This window comes from Eleginops maclovinus, chromosome 6 (assembly GCF_036324505.1).
Source record: "Eleginops maclovinus isolate JMC-PN-2008 ecotype Puerto Natales chromosome 6, JC_Emac_rtc_rv5, whole genome shotgun sequence".
In the NCBI taxonomy this organism is placed as follows: domain Eukaryota; kingdom Metazoa; phylum Chordata; class Actinopteri; order Perciformes; family Eleginopidae; genus Eleginops; species Eleginops maclovinus.
This window is the reverse complement of record NC_086354.1, coordinates 8,680,590-8,697,356: the sequence shown is the minus strand read 5'-3', so window position 1 is coordinate 8,697,356 and position 16,767 is coordinate 8,680,590. Positions and strand designations below refer to the sequence as shown.

At 43.1% G+C, this 16,767-nt stretch overlaps 1 protein-coding gene across 4 annotated transcripts in view; it reads left to right on the top strand.

The window, feature by feature from the left end:
* Positions 1-14,002, top strand: part of rnf220a (ring finger protein 220a) — a 164,072-nt gene extending 150,070 nt beyond the window's left edge. For 2 of the 4 annotated variants that reach the window (XM_063885567.1, XM_063885566.1), the window contains exons 12-15: positions 5,650-5,761; positions 8,058-8,252; positions 8,671-8,745; positions 12,300-14,002. In XM_063885567.1, coding sequence (XP_063741637.1) covers positions 5,650-5,761; positions 8,058-8,252; positions 8,671-8,745; positions 12,300-12,371 — 454 coding nt within the window. In that variant the 3' untranslated portion in view covers positions 12,372-14,002. The remainder of the gene's footprint in view (positions 1-5,649; positions 5,762-8,057; positions 8,253-8,670; positions 8,746-12,299) is intronic. The other 2 variants (XM_063885569.1, XM_063885568.1) reach the window with 1 other exon arrangement.
* Positions 14,003-16,767: the final 2,765 nt, after the last annotated feature.

Below are 16,767 nucleotides of genomic sequence, written 5' to 3'. Positions count from 1 at the left end.
TACCCTGTGTTTATCTTTGTGTCTGAGAGTATGAGATGTAGGCAGGTGTGTGTAGAGACAATGATCAAACAGCACTGATTGATTTATTTGTGCACACACACATGCACAGTAGGTATGGTATTGATGTCGGTGAGGAAGAGTTGCCCACCTATGTTGCTGTTTACAGTAAATTGTTGCAAAGCTCTTTGATATTAGTGGAGGATAGGGCTGCAACTAAGCCTTATTTTCATTGTGATTTATGTTGGCTGTGTTTTTGTTAAGTTGCACATATGACCTATGTGTATGAATGTTTTCCTTGTTTTCTTTCTTTCATTTATTTAATTATCTATTTATCTTATGATAAAAGTCCTGTCAGCTACCTGTTCTGTTCAGCACTTTGGTCAGCGTGGGTTGTTCTTAAATGTGCTTTATAAGTAAATGTGATCGAGTGATGTACCGATTGTGTTATATACAGGTATCTCAATGAATTGGTTATAAAATGTCAGAAAATTAGAAAAATGCCATCCAAGTCCACCTTGGCATCTTGAAATATCTTGTTTTCTCACAACAAAACCTAAAGTTATTCACTGTAATACAATATAAAGCAGAGAAAAGCAGGACACTGCATTTTTGAGACTGATAAACATATTTCCAGATTAATCAATTAACAAAAAAGTAGGCAATTCTGTGAAATCACTAATTGCTGCCGTTCTAGTGTTGGACAGTTTTAGGTGTTATCATTGAGTCCAAGTTTCTTTTCAAAGCAGTTACTTTCATATTTCCCTGCCACAGACCATACACAACTAAGACTAATGTCAGTGAGGGAGTATGTCCTGGCGAGGAACACATCTCATTTAGTGGGACTCATCTCTCACCTGAAGCATAGTTCCAAACACTACCCTTAAATCCTGAGAATTTCCAGGAGAAAATGTGACGTTATGACTCAGTTAAGGCCAAAACATGGCGGTGTGTGTGTTGCTACATGATGTTCCTGCTGAAGTTTTGGTATTGGCCACCTGGAGCAGAACATGCCTTAATCTAAGTATCCATTTAAAGCGAGCCAACGAGATGCTGAATGATTGCAATGGAACAAGCAGTCAGCTGGCTGGAACAATTCCCCGCCTCACTCCTCTCCACTTGCTATAAATGCACGTATTTGTGGAGCTTCTGTGCCTCTCCCGTCCCCAAATGAAAATGAGATTTGTCTCCTTTCGTTACATTGATACATTGTGTGTGTGTGTGTGTGTGTGTGTGTGTGTGTGTGTGTGTGTGAAATCTCTCTCTCTGTCTCTGATCCCAGATGGGTAATGATCTGGTCGCCTCCCGGGGCGTCCTCGTTCCCTTGCTCATTCCCCTGCAAGATAAATGAGCTCATGCACACACACACACACACTCACGTGCAACGCCTGAGACGCTCTTTCCCCCTGCAAGATAAATGGCCCCTCCAATGCCGCCAATGCGATTGCTGCCAAATTTGGTGGTCCAGCTGGAACAATGCGGAGAGATTTCCATGTGGTTTCTGCAAATAATTGAATCTATCCTCAATTTGGAAGTGATGAAGCTAGATTTCTACACACACACACACACACACACACACACACACACACAGTGCCCAGTAGCTCTCGCTTCCTTTTCCTCTCCTTCTCTTTTATCGATGTCGCTAAGCCACATTTCTCTGTCTTTATGCCTTCTTTCTCTTTCCCATTGCTCTTTTCTTCTCGTCCTCTGTCTCAATTTTTCTCAGGCACTTACAAAACACACCCCTACCCTTTTGCTTTCCGAGACCTACACACACACACAAACACACACAAACACAGATCGGGCTGGGGCAGGGGAAATCAATAGTGACTTAAATGTTTTATCATGGTGTGTCAGTGTAGTTAAGGCCTCAGTTAACAGGGTGCAGCACAGAATGATGCTCTAAAAGATTTACCGTTGCTATTTTCACAGTAGCTGCCTGACAGATTTATTTCCCTACCACGTGGATGAAATATTTCCAAGAAGATTGTGGTTTTTTTCAAGATGAATTGTTAATTTTATAATTTGCCATGTGCTCGCGTTGAGAGAGCCAGAGAGGCCGAGCGAGGCCAAAATGTAGGTAGACAGTAGATTAAGACACGGGGCTGATTGAGATGGATGGTGGAGGGTCTTCTGCCACACACAGACACACAAACACTAATGAAATGAGAAATAGCCACACACACGTTGGGGACGGAGCACTAAATAGAGGGGAGGCACAGCCATCTATCTGTCTCTGTCAGGCTCTCCTGCTTGCTTGTCGCCATAGGGGTGACTGGAGATGGAAATGCACGGCAATTTCACTTTCTTTCACTCACACACACCCACACACCACCCAAAATAGCCCGGTGGGCCAGTTACCGAGTTGGAGTAGCAGCATGTTGCGTGAATGGAAGTTGTATTTTAGTGTTGGATCTTTAAGTTTTATGACGCCAGGCTTTCAAATGAAGGCCAAAGGTTCAGCTAAAACGTACCGAGGCAGAGCTTTGTTCCACAAACACTTTGGGCCCAAACGGATGTGCAGTACATACCTGATAATATCCATACAAAGACTAATACATTTGAGATCTGGTGAACCTACAGCACAGTCCAGGACTTCATTTATAAATTAAAGACCAATTCATTTGCCAATTCCATTTAACTTCCTGATTTAGATTTTGTCCGATTCTAAGGGTCTTTCTCTGTCGGAACGTGTATCAACGGCTTACAAAAACACAATTGTTAACCATTTATGTCATGGGAAAATTAATTGTATGTTATTGGTTATCCGTTTGATCAGTTCTGGTTGTTTTGAACTCAGGATACTTGTAGATCTCCAGTCAAGAACAGATTCAAAAAATTCTGACTTAATAGCCAGATTTGCAGTTTTATTTACAGCCTCTTTTTTTTCCGCCACCAAAACCCACAATGATACAAGCATGCAAATCACATGTTATCAAAATATGATGTAGATATGTTTTAAAGCAGTGTAAATAATGCAAGTCTCCCCCTGGGACACACTCATGGAAACTTGCTGCGATGCTGGGTAGAAGCCAACTCAGACCGACGATACTTAGCACGTACACCCTCACACTTTAGGTTGTTTCTGCGAGTCCACCTGACATGTTTGCCAAGCCATAGTCCAAGAGTGACATAAATTTCTGTATTTTTGGCTCCTAAACTGAAAAGCTTGAAAACCCCTGAGCCAGCTTAAATCAGTGACTCATACAAGCAGCATAAAGAGCTTAAACTCAAGGATTTTTACTTTGTCGAGAGGCAGTTTGTCTCTCTGTGTAGCCCAAGAGAGTTGTCTTTCCTTTCCCTGCCCTGTGAAATCATCCTGTTCTCCTTTTCGCCTCCATTAAATCTTTGCATCTCTTCAACCTCCCCCCTCTACCTCCTTTTCCCCCCAGTTAAAGGTCCACAGCCACATACAATTCAATTAACATATCAAATTAGGAAGTTAAAACTTTCAAAATGGTGTGCTCTCCAATAATCACCTTTGGTAAACAGATGTTCATTACTGAGACAGAATAATAGAGAGGAGACCAGAAGGCAAGTGTTAGGGAAAAACGGCATTGTTCTCAAACTGACTCCAGACAGAGAGCCCCTCGGGAGAGTTTTTTCCTCAGCTGAGCGACAGGGAGCTTTATTGGAGCTGTTAAAAGACAGAGACAGCCTTGTTTTAGGGACAACCCCCCCATCCAGCACCGTCCAGCCCAGAGTCCACTGACAATTTATAAGCTAGCTGGCTAATCAAGGCTAAATGGCTTTTTACAATCTCAGGACTAATAAGAGGAGAGGCTAAAGCAGTTTATAGGGCACGGGACGGCCAGTCAGTCTAGGAGTCCCAACTTATAGTCTTTATTGACACGGGATGGTGATGGGGTTTCAGGCTAGTTTGATTGAAAGTGAAGTGTATCTATATTGACATTTTTGAAAAATCTCATATCATTGTTAAAGTGAAAAGACGGGAAAGATTGGATGTTCCACTCTTGTAATCAGTGTTGCATAGGGAAATACATTTCTGAATTATAAAGTGCCACAAGTAACGTGTGATTTTTATTTGCTAAGTCGTTAATGAATATAAAAAACAGGGGGAAAGGTGGGAAAAACCGAGTGCAACTGTATTGCTTGAATTTGACCAATGACCCAAAAACATGTACAATTATATTACATTTATCTTAACTTTGTTTCAAAATTGCTGCTTTTCCGCCAAGGTTTTAAAAAGGATTAAGGAACCACATGCACGTCAGTTGCATCAGATTTTTACTTCCTGCCAAAAAAGATATTTAACTGACACCGGAGTATTTAAAGAGTCTGGTGATGGTCTTGCAAACCAAACATGTTTAATTTCAATTCTTTTCAGCAAGCTTAATGATAGGATTGAAGGAAATACAATGTAAATCTACTCATGTTTACTTATATTGCAATGCAAGAATGGACTTATAGAAACCTGTCTCTTAATAGTGAATTCAGAAAGTCAATCCGTGTTGTCCTCTCTTTTGTAGTCTCTGCTGTTGGAGGATACAGCAAATGAAGCCATATCCTAGGACACACACACACACACACACACACACACACACACACACACACACACAGCCACTTATCGTTCTATTTTGCTCTCGCCCTCTCAACGCTTGTCCTTCCCCATCCAGATCAATACCATAGATCAGCTAGCTATCAGGCTGCAAAATGTCCACATCACCATAAACACACACACACACACTCTCACTCGCTAACATTTTAACACACATCGTACGGATGGCTATAATAAACACGGGGCCCGCTCATGCGGCCTCGTCCCGCCGCGCCAAATCATCATCAGCTCAGCGTTGTGGTCTGTGCATCGGCCGTATTGATTTAGTTATGGCTGCTTCATATGCTGTCCGACAGTGTTAAATGCACATTTTCTGTTATCATGCTCCACATTAATCAGAGCTGCTCGGATGGGGGGGTGGGAGGAATGGGTTACAACGGAGGATAGAATGAAGGGGGGATGAAGTAAGGACAAGCAGGAGAGGAGATAAAAGCAGAAAGAAGGAAATAGATTGATAGGGATGAAAGGCCATGAGGATAGATGGCAAAACAAAAGAGAGCTGATGCAGAGGAGGAAAGTTAACGAGAGATATTAGAAAAAGAGGACTGGCACTTTACTTAAAGTCCAAACGAGGAAATTTGAGGGGGTAGTGCAGAGGATATTTAAAAGGTGTTAATGCGTTGTTAGATTTAGCTGATTTCCTGGCATAGAACTTTTCACAAACTCCCTGAAAACACATGTTGAACCGTCAAAAAAAAGGACCAGAATCCTCTCCCTGTACTTTTAAGGTCAAATAGCATCCACAATATATATCTATATTTTCTAAGAAGTGGGCTAAATGCCAAGCCCCAAGTCCCTGATTAAAATACAAAACAGCAACACAATTTAAATGAATAACCTAAAGTAACTAGGCCTATAACTACCTTCCTCTGGTCTTTTTCATACAACGCAACAACTTCAGCATTCACCCCATTTCTTGTTTGAAAAAGTATCTATATACCTTTTTTAAAGTCATTCAATCTTGAATACACTGTCCGACTTTACCTTATCAATGATGTAGGTGTCAGATTCCACACTGTCAATATGTTTCATAATGTCGAAGCTTAACATCTCACCATCTTGTCCTTCCCCAGGGTAACAGAGGAGGAGTCCACGGCTACCACCATGGAGGCTCTGAAGGCTCGAATCAGAGAGCTGGAGCGGCAGATACTGAGAGGAGACCGATACAAGTGTCTGATCTGCATGGTGAGCATATCATTCATATAAACTCCCTTAATGACAGCGATGGAGCCTTTTGTCAGCAGGCAAAAACCAAGTGCAGTTAGAGGAAAGCTAATTGCTAGTGTTAGCACAAGTAGCTTAGTTTACATGTTTATCTTTGCCCTCCTACCAACCAATCTAGTTAACATACTATGTCACAATTCAGTGGTTGGATCCTCCATAGTCTTCATGTAAAAACTGCTGCACTTCTGCTATGGATGTCACCATACCAGAGATTTAGATTTCAATACCTGTGGCATTGTAGGAAAGAAATGACTGCCATTATTTATCATTTTTAACTTTGTATGGAAGCGTCAGTTCTCATGACATCCCTAGTGTCGGCCAACTAAAATATCCCACAACCCATGGCACATTGTTATAGGAGGGAGGCTTCAGGGACTACCTTTGTAGCCACTTGTGGTATTTGGCTTGAGGTTGTCATCGATCACCGTGTCGTATGCGTGCATGCATCTCATTCCCCTCAGTTTGTGGATGCCTAAAAGTGTGAGCGCTTTGTGTTGTGGTGGTTTCTGCTCTTTGCATGGCTTTGGCAGTCAACTGACTGTGTGCAGGGATAAGAGACTCCTGTGGGACATGCAGGACGGTCTCAGGGTCCTGCCACAGATGAAAGATGTATTAATAACCAGCCGGCACATTTCAGGTTTTCTGTGAGGATTTGCTTTTCAACATTTATCAGTGATCAATTGGACTTCCTGATCAATAGTATTAGCCACATGTTCACTCAGGGCAGGTTGAGGGTCAATATTCATGTTCATCAGATGCTTGAGATAGGACTTGCCCCAGCACCCCTCCCCCCAGCACCCCCCAATCACAGTTTGTGTCCCCCACTTTGTGTCATCCTGTCATCCTTCAAGCTTGTGGACAGTGCAGCGTTGGCATCCTGAGTGTGTGTGTTTGTGTGACTGTGTGTGTGTGCAAAGCGGGTAATTACCGACGCCTGCGCTTCCTAAAGGTCGCCGGGTGCCCGAGGTGACACGGAGGGCAAGGCACAGCGATCGATCACTCACTGCCCCATGGACACACAGCTCTTCTCCGCTCATCTGTCACTGTCCCTCATTGTACACACACACACACGCACACACACACACCCACACTTAGGCATACAGAGGAACAGAAATGTGTACAACTTGCACACACACACTGGCGTCTCACATCTCATCCGTCCCTGTCCGTCTTTAACTCGTCACTGCGTTCCCTGCCTGTCACAGGGTGTCCGACGTCAACGTCATTGAAATTGCTTTAATTTGTTGTCGATCACATTTAAAGCGGGGGGGGGGGGGGGGTTTCCACTGCAACCTCAGAGTAAATGCATTCAAAATGTAAGCAAGAGTTATTATGAGTCAGTACCTCAAACATGCACACGGATCATAACCTTTAATGGTCTGTTGGCTGCATGGAAGTAAAAAACAAGTGCTCCCTGGCTGCAGCCAAGTTGGCTCAGGTTTATCCTCAGCTGGTCCCAAAGATTCAGTCTCATCAGTGGATTTCTACCCCCATCTACTGGTCATCGTAGGAAGGGAAAAACTATAGCGTCTTATTGACCAAATAAATGTATTGAGGAATTTGTATGGTGAAAATGGATTGTTAGATAAAAAGATGCACATTTAGAAAATGATAATGCTATATTTATTCTATAAAGTTAGATTTTTTCGTAGAAAGGCATCGAAATAACTGTTTTTTTTATACTGTTAATCTGATGAGAATAACTATGGCCTCCCATAAAAACAAATCAATAGTATAATTATTGTTTGTAACAGTTAAAATGTGATGATGATTTTCCATCTCAGCCTCATCACATCGACCTGCATAGCAACCGGTTAGGCAGGATCAGCAGTTAAGACATTAATTGCAATAGTGGATTTTTAGAAGTTCAAGAAAGGTTTCTTTGACCAATGACATCTTGTATCTTCCTACCAAATAAAAAAAAGTTCATTGAATGCAACAAATCAATTTCCATCAAAGTACAGCGTGATGACACTCTGCCCCTCTAACTTTTAAAGCGTTTTAAGTTTATCGACTTTGAGCAACTTCGCCGAGTCATCGGCATAGATACGTCCACAGTACACAGTCGGCGAGTTCTTCAGCATTTCCTCACAGCGGTTTCTTCATCGGTTGTCCTCGCCGCACAATTTCCCGTGTGTGTGTGGTGGGGTCTGTGTGTTCACGCGTGTGTGTGTCACTTGCCGTGTTTGTGAGTGCGCCATCAGTACGAGCCCGCCTCTATGATTAGCTCTCCCACCCCCACCCCTCCCTTCCGCAGAGGAAGCCTGCTATCCAGTCAGGCGCAGAGATCAAGAGCCTAGGGGTGTGGCCAGGGCCCCGGCCACTGGCCAATGAGGTCGGAGAGAGGCAGCCTAAGTCCCTCCCCCTCGGCTTGTACTGCCTGTACAGGGGCCTTGTGATTGGTGGCTACGGCAGCGGCATAAAGAGGCTCCTCCCACAGCCCTTACGGAGGGTAAGGCACTCCCTCCCTCCTCCGCTCCTCTCCCCCCATCCCTCCCGTTCCTCCCTCATCTTTCCGTTCTTTTCGAGAGGAAAAGAAAAGAGGGCCCATCTGATTGGGTCGTTCATCCCTCATCTTGTCCTCCCTCTGCCTGCTTCCCTTCGTCTGTGCTCGTTGCCTGCCTCGATCGTATCAGTGTGGTTTTGTGTGTGTGTGTGAGAGACCTGAAGGTTGCTGGTTCAGTGGCCCCCCCATGCTGCCTTGCTCAGTCGTTCTGTGGCTGCTGGCTGTGTTGTCCCATGGTTAGTGGTCTGGTGCTGTCGGTCAGGGAATGTCCGGTGTCGTTTTGGTTGGTGTTGTCGGGCATGTGTGTGTCCTCTGAATTAGTTGTAACTTAACCCCCCCTCCACCCCTTTCTATCTGCTCCCAGGACTCCTACACGATGCCGCTCACTTCCATCCAGTGCTGGCACGTCCATTGTGAAGAATGCTGGCTCCGGACTCTGGTACGTACAAACACACACATCTATCCACACACTGACACACTCCTTCTCATGACTTGCCGTTATTGCAGCCTCATTTCAGAGTCAGTGAGTTCCTCTCTGTAGCTGTGCCCCATAGGGAGGAATTTAAATGGAATATTCCTCAAATTACCTGTTCTCTCGACAGACGCACAGTCACACACACACACACACACACACACACACACACACACACACACACACACACACACACACACACACACAGAATCCAGGCAATGCAAACACTTCCAGTGGGGCAAAGCTTAGATGGAATGGTCCCCAAAAGGCTTGTTAAAATGTTAAAATAAAGTGGTCAACTCGAGCCTCTAATGAGTTTTAGATAGAGCCTCAGGTCTGCACACACAGGAAGTGGTTTGTTGGTTATTAGTTAGTCTAATATATTCAGTAGTGTGTAATTAGCTGGTGCTAATGTGCTAAATGGAGCGCAGTGTTTCTGCTGCTCTGAGGGTAAACAGTCGCCTCATTGGCTATCATTTCCTTAGTGTTCGCTCCTCTTTTCTCAACGTGCCATTTGTTGTGTCCCTCCTTTACTTTCCTCCTTTTACCTTTTCTACCTCAATCCAATGGGAAAAGTATTTTGGGGTCAAAGGACATCACAACTGGCATTTTCTTGGGTCTCCGGTTTTCCAGGGTTTTTTTGTACATACATTCACGGTCCCCAGTGGACACATTTCTTTAGTTTTGTTTAGAAAACACTAAGTGTAACCCCTAAAGGTCCAATCACACCATACAACTTCCAAGCTTTTACTAATACAAGTCTGATAATGTATAGCCGAGCTTGAGCAATTTTAAATCCTGACTGTCTAGGGGTAAAGCTTCTTCATTTCTAGCCATCCATCGAAGTATATTTTTTGTGGTTCAATATATTAGGTGTTGCTGCCTCACAGCTGCTTTTGTGGCTATTGACCTCGTTTTACAGTTTGTTTTGTAAATGTAAACATCTTTTTCACGCTAATTTAACGGGTAAATCTCACAGAATATCCTCTTTTTTTCATAAACGTTCAGAACATCTGGGTATTACCACCTTTCCCCAGCCCTGTTTCGTTTATTACCTCCAATGGCACTAATATGGTGATGTACATGAAATGAAATAAAGTCTATGAAGTCACAAGGCTCTCGGGAGGGCTGCCTTTTAATCAGATTTAATTGTACATTTAGATCTGCTAATGATCGTCTGGAACATGCATCCAATATAAGATCAATACTGAAGCTAACAACAGTCTGCACGTTTTATAAATTACTCGTAGAGTTCTAATTTTCTTTTATGACATATTTTAAGAGAGACCGTAAGAAAACAATCTTGAATGAGGCCCATTGTTTCCATCTGCCATGTACCTGTGTATTTCATGTGTGTGTGTGTGTGTGTGTGTGTGTGCGCGTGTGTGTGCTGCCGTCACAGGTCTAATGTACGAGGCATTAAACTCGTAGCCTGGAGACAGCTATAAAAGCGGGAGGGCCAAACTGATCAAAGTAAATGCCCGGGAATCTAGTTAACGTCAGCCCAGCCCCTCACCGCTTTAATGAGCAGGCAGCTGGAGCGCAGCGTGACGGGCACACACCCACACACACACCTAAACAGGAGTACACAGCTTCCACAGGCGCGCAAACAAACAAGGGGGAGTAGAAACATCTCAAACCATACCTTCAGCTCTACAGAAACCCACAGCCTTTATACCCTTCCTCCTCTCTTCTTTATTCTCTCTTGAGACATGAAGAGACTGTTTGGAGTACTCTGGAGCCACAAATCCTCTTAGCAGCCGCTTGTGATATGTCATACTCCGGCACCACCTCTGTTCTAGGAGTGTAAATGCGTTCACCCTTCAGACTGCCTTTAGTGCTCGCCCTCACTCCAAAAGACTTTATTCAGTGGCTTACAGGAAAAGGAGCCAGTAAATCTCCGGGGGTCAGATGAACTTGTGCATTTGTACTGACAAGAAAGGATTTGGAAGTTAGGAGATCTCTGCATTCTGCTGTACCTGTGTGAAATATCACACTCACTCTGGTGTTTAACACACATTCTGCACACACAACAGTGGGCTGCACCTCTTTTGTCTGAAACCAGACCGAGGATTAGAGAAACTCCCTTTGGAGAGAACTTTGGGAATTTAGCCTTAGCAGACCATTTAAATGCACACAAACCTATATAACACACTACAGTAGTGGGAAAACCCCCATGAAAGCATAATCGGGTCCCCTTTAAAGCATAACAAGTACTCTTTACAGTATTATATAATGTTATTACCAACAAATATGTCATATTATTTTGATATTGTTGTTGGAGATAATCTCCGATGCTTTTTAAATGAATGGGTCGATCAACAAAGTAGCCAGTATGATATTGAATAAATGTATTGGAGTAAAAAGTACAATACTTGCCTCCAAAATGTAGTAGAGTAGAAAAAATAATACTCAAAATATGTCCAAAAAGTACTTCAATGTACTTTGATACAGCCCAACAGATACTTTTGGGACAGTCCATTTGGTAGCCCAGATAATATGCAGGTCAGGACTTCTGTCGTAGCTGTAATCACATAAAGGAAATGATCCCTTCCTTTCCTAGTTAACTCCAGATGTTTCTCTGTCATACATTTATTTAAATAATCTATGTGGACATTTATATTTATTTAAACATCTGTAACCAATGCAGAGTGGAAAGAGCCGGAATGTGCCTGCAGTCAGCGGTTAGCTCGGGGAGGAATGAGCTGACTGGCAGGGAGAGGTGGAGGACAGTGGTGGAGACCACCCAGTCCCAACGTGCTGCATATTATCACCTGCTGCTTTACTGCAGATGGCACACTATCAAAGCAGAGGAGCAGGGCTGCTGCTGACATCCACCCAGGGAGGAAGCAGCAGGAGTTCTAGACAAATCTGGGCTCGTCTGTCAATCATTGACAAAAGACATCATTTATTATAAACATGAAGCCCCGTGATCTTGTTTCAATGTTTCGTTTAGATCACCACCAATGCTTATTTTACTTTTTGCCAGTGAAGTCTGTACCAGACCTATAAATGCTTAATTAGGCATGTCACAACAATAACATTTTTTGTTTACAATATTGCTTAGGAAATGATTGCTTACTGATTGAATCACTATATCATAGAGTAACGATGCTAGTCCACCCTTTCAAGGAGCAACACACTTTAAAAAATGTGCAACGTCTGCGCCATCACCAAGTCTTGTAATGGTAGCGAACACTGTTTATTCTGGTATCATATTGGCTAAAATGCTAAATTAGCATTCTTATATAAACGAACACGCTTACAAACACAACAGGCAATATTGAGGGTCAATATATCAGAAACACAGATGAGGCACTGGAACTCAAAATAAAGCTCTCGTACGCCATCACCTTACTTTGACCTGAGACGCGTCATGATCGGATCAGCTCAGATTACTCATCTTTAAATTTGAGATGCCTTACAAGAATATAATCCAGAGTGAATGCCTTTGCTAGTGTCCTAGATCCTGATCTAAACTCCTTTCCTAAAGCTAACGTTCCTCTCTCCTTCCTCCACAGGGGAACAAGAAGCTGTGCCCGCAGTGCAACACCATCACCTCGCCCGGAGACCTGAGGCGCGTCTACTTGTAAAGAGCACACCTCCCCTCCCAGTCCTTCTCCTCTTCGTCGTTCAGATCCATTCTTCATGTCGGAATCCATCGCCCTCCCCGTCGATCGTCCGTTTGTTTCTCCCCTCTCTCTCTCATGGCCGGGGTCAGCAGCTCCAAACCCTCCCTAGAGCGGACAGAGACGAGACGGCTGTCTGAGACTCCACCTGCTCTTTTTCAGGAGGTTCAAACTCTTTAAGTGAAAGACTAAGCACTGACGCTCAACCACTCTAAAAAAGAAACGGAGACCTGCGGTCCCTCTGGTCGTTGGGCTTGTTCCCACCCTGACTCCCTGTACATGTACCATGGGCTCATCCACTGAAGGACTTTTAAGTCAGTGGAGGACCCAGGCTCCATGCTGCTGGAGCTGGACCTGAAAGTAACTCCTTCATACAGAATATAAGACTTCTTTGTTCCCCCCCCCCACTTAGCTCTTCTTTGATGGTGCTGGACAACGTGCTCTACCCTGAAGACCCGACAGAAAGTTCCTTTATCTTTTTTTTTGGACCCCTGTCCCAGAGAGAAAAACTCGACTCTGAATAACAGAATAAAAAAAAACGGACTGTCCTCTAAAACTGAGCTTTCAACCAAACTGAGAATAACCTCACAACCTTGAAGAGGAGCTTACACTCCTCTTCCTCCACCTCTTCTTCTTCTTCTTCTCGCGGGCCCTTCCCTCTCTCCACCCACCCCCCCCTTTTGTGGTGTTCTAGTGAAGTAAACCAAAATGTCCCCCCTCTCCAAGATGCGGTGCAAGCACATGTAATATAGTTCTATGTATGTTTACAATGTTGGGTGTAAATGACATAGAGTTCACACACACATGTACACACACACATTTCCATGAGCAGACACACACAGAAGTATATAATATCAAAGTCCTGTTGTAAGTTGGAAGGGTCTGGGAATGATGTTTGGGGGGGGAAAAAATGGCTGGAATAAAAGAAGCCTTCTGTATTTTTAAAAAAAGATAATTTGAAGATCTGTGATTTCTCTGTACAGGAATGAAAACATGTAAGTAATAACTCAAGACTAGATGGTCAAGGTTTAGCTGGTGTAATTTTTCTGCAGAGTACCCTGAAATACTGTAGAACACAAAGAAAATAAAAATCTTTTGTTAGTTTTATCGAATGAAGAGTTTCCTATTGCCCAAGATTTACTGCAAACGAGCAGAGCTATGGAACTGTTCTTCTGTTGCAGCAACGTCCAACTGAGCCTCCACCTCCATCTCTGCTTCCTCTCAGTTGGAGTTACATCAGGCTCACATCATAGTCAAGAACCGTTTTGTTTTACCCCTACATGTCTCAAAAGAAAGCTTTTCCCATTGTTCTCATACTGCTACGCTGCGAAAAAGGTCCCAAAATGGCAACCCCCCTCCCCTGAAGGGCAGGTTCTTTCTAGCTATAAATAATGAGGAAAGTGTCTGGAAAAGAAGGATGTGCCGAGGCTGAACTGGCAACTTCCAGAATCCGCAGCATTACCCCCTTCTCTTTACGGCAGCAGCAACCAAGGTGGTGGTGTGCTTTGTGTTTGTAAAACTATGTATTCTGTGACGTCTGTATTGTTGTAAGAAATGCTGAAAAAAAATGAAAAAATAAAAGTTCTCAAATACCACGAGTGATCTCGTTCTCTCAAACTGGGATGTTAGATATCATGTTAGATGACAAAAAGCTGGGGAAGATGGCCTTATTACAGATGACACTTTTATGTTTGAAGTATGTGCAATCACTGTAGTCTTAACACTCGCCTTTTTTTGCCACATGCCACATTATGGCATTCACATTGTGATTCTTCCCACTTTCTGCCCTAGAAATGACAAATTGCACAAATGGAGCCACCCACTGCTTTTCTCCATCCTAATAAAATCCTAATAACTGCTTAATGTTAGTGTCTTGAAATAAGCATTCATTCATGTTGTCTTTTGTCGGGTTTCTTAACATTCAGGATAATATTTAAGTTACATTTGGACGGAAAGCTGGCTTGTGGATGGTAGCTCTCTTACGCCATCACCCTTTGACTTGAGGCGTATAACGATCTGATTCAACTCGGATTACTCATCCTTACATTCAACATGCCTTAATGAGTGACATGTAACATTACCTGAAGTTGTGCTGATTTCTGGGATGTGTAAAACTTTATTATACTGTAAGAAATTATCATTTACAAGGCCACACACGAAAATATACAAAAACGGACTCAGAGGGTTAAGAGAATATAATCCGGAGTGAATGCATTTGCTACTTTCCTAGATAATGATCTAAACTCCTTTCCTAATGCTTACTTTCATCTCTCCATCTTTCACAGAGGAACAAGAAGCTGTGCCCGCATTGCACAAAACGTGGCTTGTGGATGGGGGGTAAAGCTGCATTTTGCTCCATGATCCTCAAAAGTACTTAAATGACACAATGAAAGTACAATGACTTTAGAGATATTATTCCTACCACTGCTAACACATGCTGGCTCAGATGTGAGCTTGTAGAGGGCATGTTAGAGCCTGTTTTCCATGAGGAGAAATAACCACATGTATATGTGTTAGATCATCATGTCAGCGTGAGCCATTAAAACAAGTGTTGTCAGATGCTAATAAAGTTTTATTGCAAGGGAGGAAACCACAGTAGGAGGCGAGTCTTGCTTTCAATCCAACTTGTTTCACCAGTCCCAAAACCACAAGGTTCAGAACAGATTCCTGCCATTGTGAATGAATCCCTCCTAACCACCCAAAACTACAGCATGGACGTAGAGATGTAACACTCTGTTGCTAAATAGCTGTCATTGAGTATGTGTGGTCTCCATGACATGGGTGAGTTACAGACTGTGCTTTCCTAAACCCAGGGGCCTTAACTCTCCGGGCTCCCTCCAGCCTTCACTTCAAACAGACAGCTAACAACCAGAAAAGACTCAAAATTACTTCAAAAAGATCAAAAAAACATGAAAACATGTTGCAAAGACAAAAAGTGGGACAGAACCCCCATAAATAGACAGCAATTGAATACAAAGACACTCAAAATAACTAAAGAGACAGACTACAAAGAGATTCAAAATGCCCACCGAGAGATCCAACATTACTTCAATAAGGGGCAAATCAACTGCAGACAAAAAGACAAAACAAACAATGAGAAACACAACTTCAAAGAGACACAAAGACATTTTCTAATTATGTTTACATTGACGATATGGCTAAGAACAGGTGCAAAAACAGAAAAAACCTGACAGAAAAATACATTTTATCACAATGTGACCTCTAGCAGTAGCAACACACTCCTGTGGGCTGACGTAGGGCTCAGTTCCCATTTCTCTGGTTATGAACACAGCACTGCCATCTAGAGGACTTTAACATGTAGTCTTAATGAGACTTCACATAATCTCACTACTGCTATCGGGCAGCAGGGCCAGATGGTGTCAGCATGCTGAGGGGGGAAAAGGTGTGTATTTGTGTGTGTGTTTGTGTGCCTGCCTGGATAATCTTGTTAAATAGTGTTATAGAAAGGACCCCTGCCAAACATCAGAGCTCATTTAGCAGCCGCCAGTACCTTTATTTACAAGAATTACAACAATATGATCACTCTCACCACACTCAGATCTGCATCCAAGCCTTTTTTACCCTGACCAACCAAGGTGAGGCCTTATTAGACTCACTTATTCACTCCTGTAAATGCTTTCAGATGCTAATAAAGTTCCAAACTAACCCTTTTTAAACATCCTTTTAAGTCACACAATAACACAAACAACCTAACCGATCAGGGCACCGGTAGACCAGTTACTGCCATGATATACGAGGTAAAAATTATTGTTTTAGTCAAAGGTTCTGTCAGTAAAGGCTGTCTGATTGCTAGGGAAACAAGTGAAAGTGTTCTAAACATAGTTAAAACTTCCACTGATTTTGATATGTGTAGGTGGGCCTTGCGCTTTACGTTTGGCTGCTGCCCCGTCCACATTGTACAGCATGCTGGTATGCTTGTCTTTCTCCAAACTGGTGGGGTGTTGATTACCATTTACTGTAGGTAATACACTGACAGGCTGTGGATGAGTACCTTATACAAACATGCTTCAAAGATTAAAAAACAACCCCTTTAGGGAGCGTAAAAAAACACAACCTTATTTAAAGTCAATTAATTCTGAACATTTTTCCCTCGCAGCAGGGGCAGCTTTAAATGAACTCAAAATTGGTCATGCTATAATACAGTATTGTGGCACTCAAATCCTGCCTCTATCGACTCCCAGTGGTGACATTAAAAAAGACACTGATAGATGTTCAACAGAGCTGACCTTTTTCTTCAAACAGAAACATATAACATCGCGGAGGTAACAGCTCCAGCAAAGAGCCCCAAACTTTCCTTTCCCTGGCCACATCAACCAGCTCTGACTGGGGGATTCCAAGG